The sequence below is a fragment of the Oryx dammah genome, unplaced genomic scaffold (genome assembly GCF_014754425.2).
Source record: "Oryx dammah isolate SB20612 unplaced genomic scaffold, SCBI_Odam_1.1 HiC_scaffold_1, whole genome shotgun sequence".
Classification (NCBI taxonomy): Eukaryota; Metazoa; Chordata; class Mammalia; order Artiodactyla; family Bovidae; genus Oryx; species Oryx dammah.
The window spans coordinates 104,022,786-104,041,373 of record NW_024070185.1 but is presented as its reverse complement, the minus strand read 5'-3'; the positions used below and the strand labels follow the sequence as shown (position 1 = coordinate 104,041,373).

The 18,588-nt window shown below is 50.9% G+C and overlaps 1 protein-coding gene across 2 annotated transcripts in view; it reads left to right on the top strand.

Moving 5' to 3' along the window:
- The window catches only part of ASTN2 (astrotactin 2), a 1,024,651-nt gene that overhangs the window by 733,037 nt on the left and 273,026 nt on the right, over positions 1-18,588 (top strand). For both annotated transcript variants that reach the window (XM_040241692.1, XM_040241685.1), the window contains exons 14-16: positions 10,783-10,907; positions 14,805-14,909; positions 17,810-17,989. In XM_040241692.1, coding sequence (XP_040097626.1) covers positions 10,783-10,907; positions 14,805-14,909; positions 17,810-17,989 — 410 coding nt within the window. The remainder of the gene's footprint in view (positions 1-10,782; positions 10,908-14,804; positions 14,910-17,809; positions 17,990-18,588) is intronic.

The window sequence follows — 18,588 nt, the reverse complement described above, 5'->3', positions numbered from 1 at the left end:
GCAACTTGGCTTGTTCCCCGTGTTATGACAGCATGAGGAGTCCCGTGCTGACACACACGGGCGAGGAGATGGAGGGCGAAGCAACTGAGGAGAAGATAATGTTTCTCTAGCCTGCAATTTCTTTCAATTTCAGGGATCGCAATTACTAGGGCAGGAGTTAGCAGCATCCATGCCTGGAATGCTAAAGTCAGTTTGGGGCCACTGGCAGAAGTGGTTTTGCATTTAAAGAGGGAAGACTTAGGCAGTGTGAAACCCAGCCTTCACATGTGTGTGTGTGTGTGTGCGCGTGCACGCGCGCATGTGCAAATTATTGTTATTTAGTCGCTAAGTTGTGTCTGACTCTCTTGTGACCCTACAGGCTGTAGCCTGCCAGCCTTCTCTGTCCATGGGATTTCCTAGGCAAAAATCCTGGAGTTTGCCATTTCCTTTAACAGGGGATCTTTCCAACTCAGGGATTGAACCTGCGTCTCCTGCCCTGGCAGTGGATTCGTAACCGCTGAGCCTCCAGGGAAGCCCTTATGTGTGAACACACACCTGTATATGACAGAGGGTGGAGTGGGAGTGAGAAAGACAAGTGTGAGCGTGGTCAGGGAGGAGGTGGCGGGGAGGTGACGTTCCTGATTTAATTTTGCGTGGCCCTAGGAAAATGACCTCACTTCTCTGCACCCCAGCTTCCTCACTTGTATCATTGAGGTAATGATACTTAAGTTGCAAGATTAGTGAAAAGTGTTCTAGTTTGTTCAGGCTGCTATAACAAAATACTGTAGGCTGGGTGGCCTAAACAGCAGACGCGTGTTTCTCACCATTCTGGAGGCTGGGGTGTCCAAGCTTGAGGCACTGGCAGATTCAGTGCCTGGTGAAACCTCACTTTCTGGCTTACAGATGGCACTTTCTCCCCATGTCCTCACATGGCAGAAGGGACAAGGAGTTCTCTGAGGCCTCTTTTATAAGGACACACATTCCATTCATCAGGGCTCCACCTTCCCAGAGGCCCCACCTTCAAATACCGTCACGCTGGGGTTAGGTTGCAGCATATGAATTTGGAAGAGATGGCTGAGACGATGATCCAGGCCTCTCGGGAGGGGATCGCAGGACTGCAGCTGAAAGCATTCCTCCCCCACGCTACTCCCATTCCATTCAACTAGGAGGCAGGCATTCATTCACTGAATACGTGCTTATTAAGCCCCCTAATTTGTGCTTCAGCCACTGTGTCAAGGCTGGATACACCGAAGTGAATAAAACAGATGTGGTCCTTGTCCTGTAGTGTTCTTGGTCCAGTGAGAGAGACAGCAAGTGACCAGGACCAAAAGTCCAGTGTGACAGTGCTAGGATAGGGCAAGGAAGGGAGCTGTGGAAACTCAGGGAAGGGGCATTGATCCCCCAGATGAACAGAGAGACATCAACAAAGTCCTTGGGGGGAACACAAAACTGGAGTGTGGTGGGCAGAAAAATGGCCCCAGGGCTGTCCATGTTTTAATCCCTAGAATAAATTATCTTACATGGAACAGGGAGATTAAGGGTGCAAGTAGAAATAAGGTTGCTAATAGTTGATCTTGAAGTAAAGGGATTACCCCATGCAATCCAGGTGGGCCCAGTGTAATCTCAAGGGTCCTTAAAGTGGAAGACAGAGGTCAGAGAGGAGTTCAGAGTCTTGTGACGCCAGAAGGACTTGACTTGTCTTGACGAGCTTTGAAGATGGAGCCACGGAATGGGGGTGTTCTCAAAAAGCTGGAAAAGGCAAAGAGATGGATCCTCATCTAGAACCTTCAGAAAGTGTGCGTGCGACTGGCTGAGACCTCGACTTCAGCCTGGAAACCCCCGTCAGACAGCTGACTCACAGAACTGTAAGACAGTAAGTTGATGTCGTTTTAAGCCACGAGGGTTGCAGTGATTCATCGTAACAGCAACAGGACCCCAATGCATGGAGCCAATGGCATCCTGGAGTTAGGACTGACATTAGCAGTCCTTCTGGCCATGGGATGGGGAACACATTGGAGGGATAAGGCTGGATACTGAGGGCTCAGTTAACAGACTGCAGTGATGGGCCCCAGGAGAGTGGATGGGGTCCGAAACCAGAACAGACAGCTGGTGTATGCTGCGTCTCCACCAGGCTCCGCAATGAGAGGAGGATCTGCCACATCGATCCTGCAGCCACGACCTACCAGGCTTGGGATGGAGACAGGCAGGCAGAGCACGGCCATCCGTGGCCGCGCTGCCCGGCTTGTCCCGTGACTCTTCTTCCACCCCCCGCCACGTGCAGCGATGAGGGCGACCAGCAGGTTCTACTTCCTGAGGTTCCCTCAGACCTGTCCTCTTCCCTATATTCTGCCATCCAGCTCCTCCATCACGTCTTGGCTGGATTGCTGCAAAACTCAAACTGGCTCTCCCTTGCCCCCGCCTTGTTCCTTTCCCAGCCCATCCTCCACCCTGCACCCCAGCAGTCATTCTAAAGCTCCAGCTGGATGGCATCACTCTCTCACTTAAAACCTGTAGATGGGTCTCCTTGCCCTCAGAATAACCACATTCTTTAGCATCACAATACCACATGTGCACACACCCACCCACACAGCTTTGAGCTTGGCAATGCTATTACTTGTGCCTGGACTCCACGACCACCTCCCTTCCTCACTCTCTCCCTGGATAACCCCTCCCAGTCAGTCAAGACTCACCTCTGTCAGGGAGCCTTCCTGGCCTCCCTCTCTGAATTAAGTGCTCCCTCCCTGGTTTTCTGAACCTCCTCTATGAATCTTAAACCCTTACATTTTAACCTGTACCCATGTCTTTAGTTAAGGGTTCAAACATTTTTTTTTCCCCACTGCAACTCAATTATACAGAGCACTGTAGTCTTCTTTATTTCTACAGTTGACATAATCTTTCCCTCAAGCTTTGTTTCCACTGATAGCAAAAAAAAAAAAAAAAAGAGTCAACTTGCCAATTAAGGATACAGAACATACTCTTTAAGTTAACTGTCTAGTCTGTTCAGAGTTGAACACCGCACCAGCCAGCCCTGTCTTTCCCTTGCCAGGCAGTCTCCCTGACTTCCACTTGGCCTCAAGGTACAGACAGGGGGTGGTGGGAGAATGACATTGGTACAGATGTGGTCTGAGCCTTGCTGGCATTCACCAAATGATGGTTTCCTGTTTGAGCTTGGCTCTCAGCCCTGGTGCTGGCATCCATGGTGATGCGTGGATGGTCTTAGGCATTTCTTTAGAGAGGGGCTACATGTCGGAATCCACTGCCAAGTCCGAGGTCATGACGTCCCCGCTCTCTGTGGAACTCTTGTGCTCATCTCAGGTTTCCTTCCCCATCTTGCTTCCACTGGAGGAGGGGGGCTGTACCAGAAAGTCTTGTCTTATTCCCTCTGCCCTGTGGGTACAAGACTTTGGGGGTGGGGAGCTGACTTCTCCTGGTCTCTTGCCTACCTACTGCTAGCCGTGGGACCTCCTGTCAGCTTGTCAGATAAAGGGGCTCACAGCCCCTCCAAGGCTATATTCAGATCTAGGGGAGCAAGCCCTGTTGCTGCTGTGCACCCCCATCGCTGTGGGTTTTTCCCCAAACTCTTGTTGGCATTTAAACATTTGTTGGAACCGCCCTCGAGGCTGTGGCAAGGAGCGGGGTGGATTCCCCAAAAGCCCAGAAATAGGGTCAGTGACTCTCAAGCCTGAACTCTTGGCCTCTTGGCCTTGGTCTTCTCTCCTAGGCAATTCCTCCCCACACTTGTGGTCAAAAAAGGGTTTTCACCTTCCTTTCTCTGTCCTCTGGGAACTCCCCTGAGGTCATAGCCTGTACCAACTGCCTGTTAAAATAAGATATTATGATCTGGGTCGGCTAGGCCTGCCTTTGATATAGAAAGGACCTTCACTCCCAGCACAGGCCGGCTTTCGAAACTGTTGTCTAGCTCAAGACACTACAAAGTCAGCTTTGAGGTCTAGCCCAAAGCTGAGGGATGACGCTCTTTCTTTTCTAGAGGCATCCGCTCTTCTATCGAAGGAGCGGATGTCTTTGACTTAGCAGGTGGGCTGCCATAGACCAATATAGTTTATAGGGAAGGAAAAAGTCTTCATTTTTAACATTTTCAACACTACCGTTCACCTTGCACACACACACACATGAATGTAGGAAGCATTTGTACACGTGTCTCATACTAGACTGTGAGCACCTTGAGGATGGAGGACGTCTGTTTTTTCTTTGTTTTCCCAATGCTGGGCGCATAATAGTGAAAATACACTGAATGAATGAATAAATGAAAAGTCGAACGAAAGAATGACTCGGTTTGGAACACTAGAACAGAACACTTGCCTGAAGACTCCTAATTAAGAAGCAAATCACATGAGAACAGTTTCTGTGTCCCAGAAGGGCAGAACTTGGGATGGGCGTGAACAAGTGTGAGTGTCAGTTAATCAACATGAGACCCTATGATTCTGGCACCTACAGGATGCCTACAAAATCTAGTCCAGTGCCTCTCAGTCTGAGGTTCAGAGAAACAAACATTTGGCACTGGTCTCCCTCCCCTCCCAGTTCCAGGGGTAGGGAGGAGCTTTCTCCAACTACCCAACCAGGCAGTGATCAAGCCACAAGGAGGACAAGCCTCTCAACTCCTTGATCCCAGAAGAAACCACATCTCAGCCAAAGTCATCTCCCTTGGCAAAAAGACTCAGCTTAGCTGGAGGTAAGTTATAGATCCCAGTTGAAACAAGGGGAGATGCCCTCGTGAGTGTTGGGAGTTTGGGGACACTCTTTTTGGGCAGCTGTGGACAGCCTCGGAGAGCCAGGGAGAGTGGCCCCTCCCTGTGAACTCAGCAGCACGCAGGCCAAGATTCCTTGTCTTTCCTCCATAAGAAAAGGCTGCAGACAGTGCTGGCTGGCTCTGGGGTGATTTACTTCCCTGAAATACCTCAATTTAAATGCTAATTTCCCCAGAACTGAGGGGTGATCGGCTCTTGCATGCTGGTCGCTGTGTATTAATATATCTAAAATGCTTATACGTATTCTTAGACGGGGACGGGCAAGAAGCGAAACCTTGTGAGGGGTGGGGGAGGGTGGCCAAGGAGCCCAGCTCCCCTTGCTTGGCATTCCTATCAGCATGGAGCAAGGCTGATGACAGGAAAGCTACAGGAGGCCCGTGCTCTGGGGGCATGCTGCCCAGGTTTGTGACTCGGAGGTGGTGTGCTGGTGGCATGGGGACTGAAGAGGCCACCTCCCCCTCGGCACACAGTTGAGCAGATGCTTGGGGGAGCTTAGGCTGTGAGCAGGCACTGTGCTGGGCTCTCTGAGGCTCTCAGAGAAATCCAGAATCTGGTGTGGGATTCAGGAAAAGGGACTGGCATTAAAGATAACTGAGGGAGAGCTCCCTGGTGGTCCAGTAGTTGGGAATCTGAGCTTTCACTGCCGAGGGCCCAGGTTCAATCCCTGGTCAGGGAATTAAGATCCAGCAAGCCAAGTGGAATGGCCAAAAAAAACACAACAACAACTCTATGTGAATCCTCCTTCTCACCCCTTGAAGTTGAACTCATCGCTCCTGTTTTGCAGATGAAGTTACCAAAGCTCATCAAATGAAAGTTCGTTCTTCAGGGGATCTTCTGGACCCAAGAATCGAACCCATGTCTCCTGCTTAGCAGGCAGATTCCTTACTACTGAGTCACTAGGGAAGCCCCCGGCCCTGGAGAGGCACCAGGAACTGGCTCCCTCGTGGAGCCCACAGTTCAGTGGGGAGAGCAGGTATCCAGCCAGGTCCCCATGCATACCTCTGGCATAGGAACCATCAAACTCTTCATGGAAGAAAAGAGCAAGATTCTTTTTTCTTTTTCCAGGCTTCATAATTAGCTTTATTTTTTTTTATAGTCATCAGATTAGTTTTTTTTTAGTTTTTAACATTTTTTTAACACCAAAAACATTTTGTCTTGTATTAACAATGTTGTGATAGTTTCAGGTGGATAGCAAAGGGACTCAGTGTATATATATATATATGTACCTGCATCCATTCTCCCCCAAGCCCCCCTCCCATCCAGGCTGGCACATAACATTGAGCAGAGTTCCAGGTCCTATACAATCGTCTTGTTGGTTATCCATTTTAAACCTAACAGTGTATACATGACCTTCCCACAGTCCCTAACTATCCCTTTCCCCCAGCAACCCTAAGATCATTTTCTAAGTCTGTGAGTAAAGAGCAATTTTATAAGAGGATGTAACAGGGGAAGTGACCCAGGGAAGGTTTCTCCAGGGCAGAGGATTAATGTGGGGTCGGAGTGACAAGTAGGAGTTGGCCTGGTTCAGGGGTAGGAGCAGGACAAGAGCTTTCCCGAGAGAAGGCAAATCCGGAGTGGATCCTTTGCAGGAAGTAAGTATGCCCCACAAGAGGAACAGCAGACCAGTCGGTGCAGCCTGGTGGTGGGCAGACGGCTGTGCTTCATGAAATAAAGCGGAAGGAAGAGGCAGGGGCCAGATGGGGGACGCCTTTTCACACAGTCCCTGTAAGATGGGGGAACCCCAATACAAGTTTGTGGAATCAAAGGGACCTCCCACTCCCAGAGTTCTCCTCAGACCCAGGGGCCCAGGATGTGCTGTTTTAAACATCTGATGAATTGCTTCCATCAAATATCAGTCGAGATGGAACTATTTTCATGGATATTTGGGGGGAGCGGTTTGTACAAAGAAACAGTGCCCCTGTTGCTCTTTGAGACACATACATTTATGCAGACACACACACACACACACGACTACATCCCTGGGCTCGGAAGCACACCTGTCTCTGTCCTGCTCTCAGGTTACTCTGGGTCAAGAGCATGTGGTCTACTGATCCCTCCAGTGTGTGCTTCCTGAGTACCAGATGCTAAGCTAGGAGCCCCACCGTCACTTCCTGATGGTGGACCTCAGGTGGACAAGTTCCTAAACCTCTCTGAGTATCCATTTCTTCATGTGCAAAACGGGAGTAATAATAGTAGTTACAGAATTCTCATGCGGTTAAAATGACGCACGCGCTCACCTGTGTCTCGGCACACTACCCAGCACACGGCTGATGGTCAACAAATGGGATCAATGCACAGACAGCACTTACTCTGCTTCCTGTCTTCCTGTTATTAGGATTCCGTGGTTGCCTGGTAGCTTTGACTACACATGCACCCACCCATGCCCAAGTCTGAGAATCTGGATTTGTCTTCGAGCCAACTGAGTTTAGGCAAGCACCCTGCTGTCCTCCCCGTCACCTTCCCCAGGTGGGTGGATTCTGAAGCTGCCCCTTGGGCTGTATGAGGTCGCCAGCCCAGGGCACCGTCCCCAGCCCAGGGCAGCGTCCCTAGCTCCATTCCTTGCGTGTACTGTTTTGCCTCCGGGGAGAGCTGATTGATGCGAAGGCCCCGGGCGCCCTCTGCTGGCAGAGGCCATGCAGGACTTGTAGCCATCGCCCAGGCAGACGCGAAGGGGCGCAGTCGGGAGGGACCACCCTAGGTCCTTGGTCTTTGCTGTTGCTACCTTTTCACTCCCTGATCCGCCCCCACCCCCTTCTCCCTGCTCTTTGCACTCGCTTGAGAATTCCCATCTTTCCATGGTCTCCCTCTTTCCCATGCTTTTCCTCAAGACCCTTCCTATGGCCTGGAAGCTCAGGGAGACCACTTTCCTCCAAGCAGCAGAGTATGAGCCGGCCCCCGCTGCCGTCCCGAGGCTGGCCACTGTGCTGCCGTGTACCGAGGTCAGATTTGCCCACAGAGTCAAACCCGGCTTAAAGAGAAGGCAGAAGGCTTGGAGGAGAGGAACGTGGGGCTGGCGAGGGGGTCACTGTCCCCCTCCTCTGCAATTAGAAAATCAAAGCCGGAGAAGCTGTGAAGTGGTGATGCTAGATGGTAAAGTGAAAAGTAATAAGCTTGCCTTCAGATCCCTCTTTCCAAATGTACTTGGCGAGTAAGTCCTGGGAAGTCAGTTCACATCTCAGAGCCTGTATGGGGCAGGGCCAGGGGTTGGGGGAGGTGTGATCATGCCCATCTCATGATGTTGGATAAGGGTCTGCACCTGAGCACTGGTGTGTAAGTTGCAACGAGTAACAGACCCCTTCATTCGGCGTCAGCCTGTCTGGGCTCAGCACACCCCTGGGTGCTACGGCTCTTCCAGCTTTGAGAGCCTGAGACTGTCCTGGTCAGCATCTTCAGTGCCCTGCCCCCGTACAGTAATGTAGAGTGTGGGTTCTGGGGTCAGACCACCTGAGATCTCCCCTTCCCAGCTGTGGTTTTAAGCAGTTACATAACTGCTTTGTGCTTCAGCTTTTCCACCTCTGAACTGGGGGGTGGGGTGGGGGGGTGCTGGTTTGATGGCACCTAATTCACGTGGTTGGGTGAGAGCTCATGTAAACTACATGGAACATTGCCTGGTGCCTAGGAGGTGCTCAGCCAACAGCTATTGCCATCATCCTTATTACTGTGATTTCATTAAGGCAGGATGAAGAGCTCAGGGTCCCTAATTTACAGATGAGGAAACTGAGGTTTGAGTGCTTTGCTCCAGATTACCCAGCGAGGATGCAGTGTGGACAGAGCAGGATGCCAGTCTTCAGAGCCATCTCCCTCGTGCCCTCGTGAAACAAGTGTTTGGGTCTCGTGGGGAAGGAGGAGACCTTGGGTCTCTGCGGAAGCCTCCAGCCCTCCGGAATCCCCAGTAACCAGCCCCACTGCCTGTTCTGCGTGGCTGGTGTATTGTCTCCCCGACACGGGGCTGGGATGATCTCAAGGGCCGGGGGAGAATCCAAGGCTGTCTCTGGGTCCTTGAGTGCTCGGCTCAGGGCTCCACTCAGCATGTGTTTGCTGAATAACTAGGGCAGAGGGACACCCTCCACCTCGTTATGTCTCCAAGAGAAGCTCCATAAACCAGAGGCCACCGTGTGAGGGGCACAGGAGGAAGTTTCGTTCCTTAGACCCTCGTGGGGGTTGTGTGCTACTTGGGGGCACTTCCGTGGCCACTGGCAGGCTCTCTTTATATTCCCGGGGCTGTTCCACATACCCAAGTGTGCAGACAAATCAAAGGCCAGCCACCAACACCTGGGCAGAATCCATGATCACAGGCACACATGTAGACGAACATGGGTACACACATGGTGCACAGAATAGTGTGCTTACATGTACCAGTTTGGACCCAGAAACTCACTATCATGCACACAGGCCCGGCTGACAGTCCCAGGCCCGGCCACTTACCTCCAGCTGTGTGGTCAGACAGACCTGGTTCCAACCCCAGCTTCACTACCTCTTAACTCTGAACCTCATTTTTTTTTCTTTTGTGTAAAATGAAGATAATGATGACTGCCTTGTGGGTTGTTGTGAAGATTAAATGATTAAATGGATGTGAAGTGCTTAGCCAGGTCCTAGCAAAGTATAGAAGTTTAGTCACTAATTGTCAGAGACGATGATGACAAAGATATTGGTGATGTTGAAGGTGGGGATACCGTGTCCGCCCCTGGAGTCCCACCTGCTCAGGGGTCAGACACGGAGAACGTGTTCTCTAAATGAATGAACAGAGGACACGTTTCACAGGTGCCTGGGGTGGAGTGCCTGGGGACGTGGAGCACAGACAGGAAGGTGACCCAAGCCACACAACGCTTGCACGTGTCCTTTTGAACTGCCCGAGATCCAGGCTTCAAAGGCATTGCTTTGGCCTCATGGACTTTTGCTTGCCTCTCTCTGATTTTCATTTCAAGGCTGTCCATTCCAGGTGGCAAAATGAAGCGATAAACATGCCCTCCCTTTGTTCTTCGCCTTCCCCGCTCCTCCTCTCCAGATTGTGGTCAGTGTCTCTAACTCTGAGGATTTATGAATAAAAAGGGACCTCAGAAGTCAGGTTTGAATATGGAGATGCCCTGGACACTGTCCATGACAAGTGTCTGTCAAGTTTCCCTTGCATGCCCCCAGCTAAGGCAACCTCACCACCTCTCAGTGACAGGCTGTTCCAACTTCAGGCACACCTATTGTCTAGAAGATGGAAGCCCGGCTCCCTGCAATGCACAGTCGCCCCGTTCCCCACACCTTAAGGCTGCCTTTGCTCAGGGTTCAGTGTCCTGAGGTCACCCTGAGGTCTGTCTGCTGTTCGCTGGGGTGGTCTTGCAGTGAAGGGACAGAGGCACCTGAAGACGCTGGGACAGAGAGAGCGCTGGCCGAGGAGTGGGGAGATCCGGTCTTGCATCTGAGCCATTGGTTGTCCGTGACAGTTTCCCATCCCTTCTCCAGGTTTCAGTTTGCCCATCTCTGAAAGGAGAAGTCCAGTCTGAAAGACCTGAGCATGCAGACAGCCATTCTCTCCAGCTCAGTCTTAAGCACTTCATGCTGTCCTCAGTCCCCTCTCATGCTGGCTCACTGTCGTTACTGCTTATGTAAGGGGACGTTTCACAGCCAAATATACAGTGTACAGAACATCAGACTGTGTCCAGAGCAGCTGGCAGCTTTATCGCATTAAATGTTTCAAACTACCCTGAAATCTCACTTTTATAGACAAGGAGACTGAGGTTCCGAGTGGACCAGCAGCTTGCTCTCAAGATTGCGCAGCTAGTGAGTGGTGGGCCGGGGTTCAAGCTGCAGCCTGCTGGATTCTAGAAGCTGTCATTAGCACTCTGTTCTAGGAGCTGGGATTCAGGGAGCCAGAGGCCTCCATCCCAGCAAGCCCGTCCCCCGCCCCAACTCACCAGTCTCTCCTCTGACTTGGAGCTTCCTCCCCTCCTGCCCCACAGCCCCCTCACCCTGCCCACCCACCCCCCTACACCCCCAGCCCCCAGCCTCTGCTTCCTCGACCTGGCAGTCTCTCTGCTCCTCTCCACAGGGAGAACAACTTCATCAAGGACTTCCCGCAGCTGGCCGACGGGCTGCTGGTGATCCCGCTGCCGGTGGAGGAGCAGTGCCGGGGGGTCCTCTCCGAGCCCCTCCCGGACCTCCAGCTGCTCACTGGTAAGACAGACACACAGATACTGGATTCCTGCCCTCTGCCCCCCGGCCTTCCCCCTGACCACACCCTGGTCTCCAGGATCAGCTGCTCAGCACGTCCGGAATGGGCCCTGCCAAGCTCCTGTGCTAGTGAGGGATGGGATGTGAAAGGGACCTGCCATTTCTAGGGCTCTTAGGGGCAGTGAAGAACCAGGGGCTTCCCGGAGACTCCAGACTCTGAGCCAAGGCTGGATCCACCCTCTCGGCAAACTTCAGTAGGCAGCGCGCTGTTACTAACCACAGTCACCAGGCTGCACGTGGGAGCAGCAAGCACATCCACCCCCAGAACTGAACCTCTGGACCCGTTGGCCAGCCTCTGCCCATCACCCCACCCCCACCAGCCATCCTACTGTCAGCTTTGATGAGTTCAAAGGTTTTAGATACCACAAGGAAGTAAGATCATGCAGTTCATTTTTTTAAATTTATTTATTTTTAATGGAAAGATGCTTTACAATATTGCTTTGGTTTCGGCCACACATCAACATGAATTAGCCTTAGGCATATATATGTCCCCTCCCTCTTGAACCTCCCTCCTACCGCCCACCCTTTCCCACCTCTCTTAGCCATACCACGGAACATACTGGAGTCGTGTCTAATGAGATGGATGAACCTAAACACGGAGCAAAGTATGCCAGAAAGAGAAAAACAGATACTATGTATTAACATGTATGTATGGAATCTAGAAACACGCAGTTCATGTTTAAGTCATTTAAAATAGAATAAGGGGACCTTCCCCACCCCAACCCCAACCAGGAGTCTCTTTCACTTAAAACACATCAGTCATGCAGTTTGTTTTCTGGGCACTGAGCCATCCTGTAGGGTGGGTATTATTTTTCTCATTTTGTAGATGAGGAATCCAGGCTCAGACAGGTGAAGGAAGCAGCTTAAGGTCACACAGCAGATCTGCCAGGACTGGAAGCAGCTGTGGCTCCAGGTCCTCTGCCCTTTTTCACTCCCCTCCACTGTTCCCTGCAACCACTGCCACCCACAACCTGTGTCTCCCCTACAGGGAAACACTCTTTGGCAGGCTGTCCTGAAGCCTGTATTTTCTGCCCCACTGCAGGCCGCCCTCTGCTCCTGCTCATCTGCTCCCAGTTCCTCTCTTGCCCTTTTATGGGGGACTTTTCCAGGCTTAAGGGCCCTGGCTGCCTGTGTGGTACAGAACATTGTGGTTCTGCACTAGTGGTACAGACTCTTAGGGTTATTTGTTTTGATTCGGGGCTCCTTAATAAAGGAACTGTTCCATTTTAAGAGTTAATTTTGGTTTTTGTTGTTCATCAGAAAAAACACCCCTCCCCATCCCAGGGCTTCATGTCACTCCTAATCCTTGGGTGGTAATCTAGGACAGGATCAGGTAAGAAGGGGGTCACTAGTCGAGTAAGACCAAGGATGGTTTGTGGTCAGGAATGAGAGGCAAGAGGGCGAGTCAATAAAAGATATTTATTGAGAGTCTGCGATATATCAGGGTCTGCTTTGGAGTACTGTAGCCTCTATTTACCAGGCTGTGCAGGAGTAGGAATAATATAGACCATGGCCTTGACCTCAAGAAACTGGCATTTCACTGAAAGCGCTTATATTCCAGGTGGAATCCAGTATGGACCAGGAGTGGGGAAAGTGTAAGATGGAAGGATGATCACTTACAGGGGAAATTTAGGGAGGGAATGAGGGCAGAGAAGTTGGTCTTGTAAATGTTTTGATAATCAAAAGAGGCGGTAGGTTTGGGACTTTTGTTTTTGTTTATTTGATATTGTTGCTTCTGTGTTTTAGTTTTTCCTTTTGGACACTATGGTGCTTAGTTGCTCAGTCTTGTCCAACTCTTTGCAACCCCATGGACTGTAGCCTGCCAGGCTCCTCTGTCCGTGGGGGATTCTCCAGGCAAGAATACTGGAGTGGGTTGCCATGCCCGCCTCCAGGGGATCTTCCCAACCCAGGAATCAAACCCAGGTCTCCCACACTGCAGGCGGATTCTTTACCATTGGAGCCTCCAGGGAAGCCCTTTGGACACTAAAGCACCGAGTAAATAAGCTGCAGGAACAACCTGCACTGAAATGTCTGCCTTGTTCTCTTGGGGATGGCCCTAGTTGCCAATACCCCCTCCACGTCTGCTCTGAATTAGGACGGGCAGTCATAGATGGGGCAGGGACTTCCCTGGTGGTCCAGCAGTTAGGACTCTGCACTTCCACGGCAAGGGGCCAGGGTGTAATCCCTGTAGGGGAACTAAGATCCTGTATTCGGAGGCAAAAAGATAATAATAATTAGATGAAACAAGATTAAACATTTAGAAAAAAATAATAATAGGTGGGGCGGAGGCTGCCTGGGGCTGCTGTCTGGTCTTCCCATGCAGACTGGTTCCTTCACTCTGAGCCGAAACACAGGCCTCTCCTCCTCCCCCACCCTCTCCCCTTCTCTCCCCAGTGTCTGCAAAGGAAGGGCAGGACAGGCAGAGCAGACCAACAGAGAGGACATATTTCTAACAAAACAACCTCGCTCCAGTGGACTTACCTTTGGGGATCATGAATATTTTACTTTAAAATGAAAGCCTCTAAAAAATTACATTATTTCTGAAAAGGCTAGGGAGGAAAAAAAAAAAGAAGAAGAAGTTGACAGTAATGGACAACTTTAATACTGCGGTAATGTCCAGAAAGAAATCATTTGTTCCAATGAGATTCTCATTTTAATCTTGGTATCAAATACCTCTTTAAGTGCCTCCGCACCAGGGGACAAGAGAAGAGGATAGAAAATGTGCCTGCCATTTGCCGAGGATATATAACAACAAAAATAATAACTGCTGATGTGACTAGCATTTCTTTTTCATGTCTTTTTTTTTTTTTTCTGATTACAAAAAAGGGAGTTTGCAGTGCTTAGAGTAGAAAATTTAGAAAATGGAGATGAATATAAATCAGAAAACAGGAATCTTTTAGGCATCCACTTGCTAACCAAGTTAACCACTTGCTAACATTTTGTTGTGTTATTTTTTTTCTTTGTTTATGTTTTGTCTATACCTGGGTTTCAAAAAATGTATTCTATGAAACCTGAGTGTCAGTGGACCCTAGAAACGGGGCTCCTCGGCCAAAGACATTTGCAAAATGCTGCGCGCCGTCTTCATGTACCTTTAAAATGTATATTAATTTATTCACGGAGCTGAGAAATTACACAGTCTGTTTTTTTAATCTTGTTTAACTTTGTTTAGCCAGTGTTTCTCAGTCTTGTTTAAAATGGGAAGCTTTTGTGTGTGCACATAGGTATTTTCTGAGACATCAAAGGACATATCGTGTTTCCATGTTGGGAAATAACAGTCTGTACAGAGTGGGCGGACATTAAAGGTCCGCTAGTGAGCGTGCGAGGCTCTGCATGGGCTCTCTGTCACAACTGCTCCGCTCTGCTGGCATTGTGCAAAAGTAGCCTCAGGAATAGGTGACGTGTGGGCCCCCAGTGCACGTGTTGGACCTTTCGAGGTTACCATAAAGCTTCCACTGCTCTTAGTTCATTTGAGTCTCATGATACGCCTACTTAAATAAGGTCAGCCTAGGTAGCCATGGGATCAGAAGGGGAAACTGAGGCACCACAGTGTCTAGCGTCCCATGGCAAATTGCCTCTGGGGTTAAGTAGAACCAGAAACCCACTCTTGCTTGTAGGGTAGAGGGGCCATGTGAGTTCTAGAGCAGAGAGAAAAGGGCAGCTTGAGGCTGAGGTCAGAGGCCAGGAAGAAAGAGGCCCGGAGGCGGGGTGCAGATCCCACCGTTGGCCCCAGAGGGCCAAGCTTAGAAGAGGGGGCCGTTCCCTGGAGCCCAGGGCTGCAGGGCAGGGCTGTGGGGTGAGGCCTGTAAACGTGGGGCTCACGTGACCTTCTTCCCTCCCCAGGAGACATCAGGTACGACGAGGCCATGGGGTACCCCATGGTGCAGCAGTGGCGGGTCCGCAGCAACCTCTACCGCGTGAAGCTCAGCACCATCACCCTCTCGGCAGGTGAGCCCCACCGTCCGCAGCCAGGGGACTCAGGTGTAATTCAGCACAGCCCCGGGGCGTGCCAGGGCCCGTGCTGGCACTGGGGATGGCTGAGGAATGAGGCCTCGCCCCCTGCCATCAAGGAGCTCACAGGGAGGGTGGAAGGACAAGCAGACAGACGGTGACGGCCACACATTGCAGGAGGTCAGTGCAGTAATGGGGCCGCCGTCCATTCTGGGAAGTCAGAGGAGCTCCTGGGGGAAGGGTGGCTCTGCACAGGGTGTGGCAGTCTCAGTCACGCTTACATTCTCCAAGTATTTGAGGCATGTGGGTTCTTTCAGGCACTGATTGCTCTAGTCTCTCCTGATTTCCTTTCCTGCCCATCTCCTCCTACTCAGCAATAATACATCCCCGCCCCCCACCCCCACCAACACACACACACACACTATTCACACTTTGCCCACATGAATCTTTCCCCATGATAGGGATGGCTTATAATTCTCAAATGGGACATTTAGTTTCAGACTTACAAGTCTCAAACGGAACTTACAGCTCTGGAAATGGGACGTTTTCTCGCTCGGCTTTGTGACTCTGCATATGCCGTTTCCTCTGCCTGGACCTCCTTGCATATCTTGGGGGAGATGCCTCCCCCATTATCTGTTCTCCTGGGGAAAATGCAAGGAATTCCCTGTGCTCGACTGCTGATGTTAAAGCACTAACAAGTCCTTGATTCGTATCAGAATCCTGTCTGTCTCCTGCACCTCAACTCTGACCTGCGAACTGTGGGTAGGGCTTGGATCCTATTTATTCCTGTGCCTTATATTCCTTTTGATTCTCCTTTTTGATGAAAGAATAAAAATTAAACAAAACTGGAAAAGGAATGGGTAATGGACTTTGGAAAGATGAGGACCAAACTTGGATTTTTCTACTCTGACTTATTCATAACACTGCCACTGGGTTATTGCCTGAGTATCTCCTGATTATCAGCTACTTTCTTACCTTTTCTCTTTCGCAGTATCACTTTGTTCATGAGCACCATGGAACCCTTTAGCCTGGGTATTGGGGAAGTGTAAATAGTAATTATGGCTGACACCAGCCAAGCACTTTACAATGTTTTGTATCTTGGGATTTACGTCAGTCTCAAGAGGAAGGCATTCTTTATCCCTTTATTTTTCAGATAAGGAAATCAAGGGTCAGAGGGGTTAAGTTGCCCAAGGTCACACAGCTAGTAGGTGGCGTAACAGGAGCGTGTCGAGGATTTGATGGCAGTGTTGTTTGCCTAGAACCACAGGGCCTCTCCGTGGTGTTCTTTATTACTGAGCAGAAATCGTCTCATTATTGGCCCTGTTGCATTAATTGCCCCATTGCATGAGTTGATGGGTTGGTGAGAGGGGCTGTTCTAGGCAAGCACTCATTCTTTGAGCCCTGTCCTGTGTTCACCACCATCTACACCTTTCCACCGTGCTTGTGAATGACTGCCATGTTCCTGTTACAACTACAAAGGTGTATCTGCTTTAATTAATCAATAATGACGCTCCCGAGAACCCCCTTGTAAACTAAACGTTTGCAAATAGGAGCTCATTTTCAGTGTTGAAGAAGCGCTTGCTCTTTTACGTTTTACTTTGATGTGGTGCAGAGTCGGTCGTTCTTATTCTCATAATGGAGTCGGTGCACCTGCCGTGTCTGGAAATTGTGGTGGGAAAGGACATGTGTGCAGATTTAGAGACAAATGGGACAGAGCTTCTGCTTTCAAGGTGATGCCTGTTGAAGGTACAGGGAGTAGGTATTCCAGGCTGAGATGGTGTGAAAAGCTTCTTGGGGGAGGGATGACTTCTTGGGGTCTGGAAACATGGATGTGACTCAGAGAGGAAGTGGAAGACCATTCCAGGTAAATCGTAGGGGGTGTGTGTGTGTGTGTTCGGAGTGGGGGAGAGATATAAGTGAAGAAAGTGTGATGGAAATGCCAAATCACATTCAGGAGACACAGGAAAACAGATTTGGCTAGAGGTGAAGCCTAATGTATGTGCTCCTGGAAGATGAGCTTGGAGCCCTGGGATACCCAGATAAGGTCACTGGGCTTTATCCAGAGCACAGAAGAGCCCAGAAGGTGTTAAGGCTCCTGAAAGCGTTGCTTGGAGACCTGCTTGCAAGAGGAAGAGGGCAGGAGGTCAGTGGGCACTGAGTGATGGCCGTGCAGGCCCTGTGCCAGGCACTGGGGACTCAGGTCCCTTTGGCATAGGCCTAAGGATAATGGAGCAGCAAGGAGGCCCTTGACAATGGCAGGAGAAAGAACACACCGTTGTTTTGGAGACAGAAAGGGAAGTGATGTTCTAGGAAGCTAAGCCAGGGATTACGTCTGAGGATACCGAATGTCTGCTGAGCCTGGGTTAGTGCAGCCCCTCGGGCTCCAGCCGCTGACAGTTCAGGCCCAGGGCAACTGGGCATGTGAGCAGCGTGTGCACTTTGGGGTGAGGACAGAAGTCGGTTGGCATCCTAGCTCCTCTGGCTGGAGGACCAAGGCAAATCACTTCCAGTCTCTGGCCTTTGACTTGCTTATCTACTGGACAGGGCTCACTATGGCTGGGACTGCAGGGCTGGACCGAGGTTAAATTAGACAAAGTGGCTGGGACACCTAGCAGCGTGCCCGCCACACGCTGGCTGCTCAGGAGACCGCAGCTTTGATTTTTCCTGATTGTGGCTTTTGGGTCGCCAGCGTCTGTCCTCCCTCTGCTGTTGGCTCCCTCTTGGTGGTGTCTCGTGTGTCCACCAGAGAGAGTGGTCTTTGCCAAGTAAGGGAGAGATACTATATGCACATTTGGCTGATGCTATGGTGAAGGACAAGGTACCAGATCCGGGCTTGCCATTTGCCGGGCTCCAGCCTCCCAACTCTGACCATCTCCACATGCTCCTCCTCTGTCCAGGCTTCACCAACGTCCTCAAGATCCTGACCAAAGAGAGCAGCCGGGAGGAGCTGCTGTCCTTCATCCAGCACTATGGATCACACTACATCGCAGAGGCCCTCTATGGCTCCGAGCTCACCTGCATCATTCACTTCCCCAGCAAGAAGGTCCAGCAGCAGCTGTGGCTCCAGTACCAGAAAGGTAAGCCTGCAGGGCTTGCTGGAGGTGGCGGCCAGCTGAGACATGGAGGTCAGGCTGCTGGGGAGATAACTGAGCTCCCTGGGAGCCAAATCCTGGCTCTGCCACGTAGAAACTGGGCGGCCGTAAGCAAGTCCCTGCGCCTCTCAGGGCTTCATGTTCACTGGGGATGGAATGAGGGACCGTGTGACGATTCCTCGGGATTCTTTCAGTTCGGGCATTTTCTGAGACCCCAGGGTGGACTCCAGAACTCTGGCCTTCTACTGCGAGTTCCTTGTTTCCCACTCTGTCCTCTCAAAACCACTGCCAAGGTCAGGAGGCTGGGGAAACTGTAGGGGAGGGGAGAGCTGTCTCGTTGACACCTTCTCTCCGTGCTTCTTGGAAGAACCTAAGGGGAGTGCTGGCTCCTTTGGGAGTGACCAACTCATGTCTGAGGGGACAGTTTCAAGTCTCTGCCATGGAGATGCCTTTACCCTCAGGCAGGGTCACCAGGTCTTATTTCCCTCCATTTCTCAGCTATTTATCAGAATTGGAATTTCCCTGAAGCAGGAGACCAGTCTCTGTCACTCCCCTTAGAAAATTTGTCCCCTTCTCACCTCAGT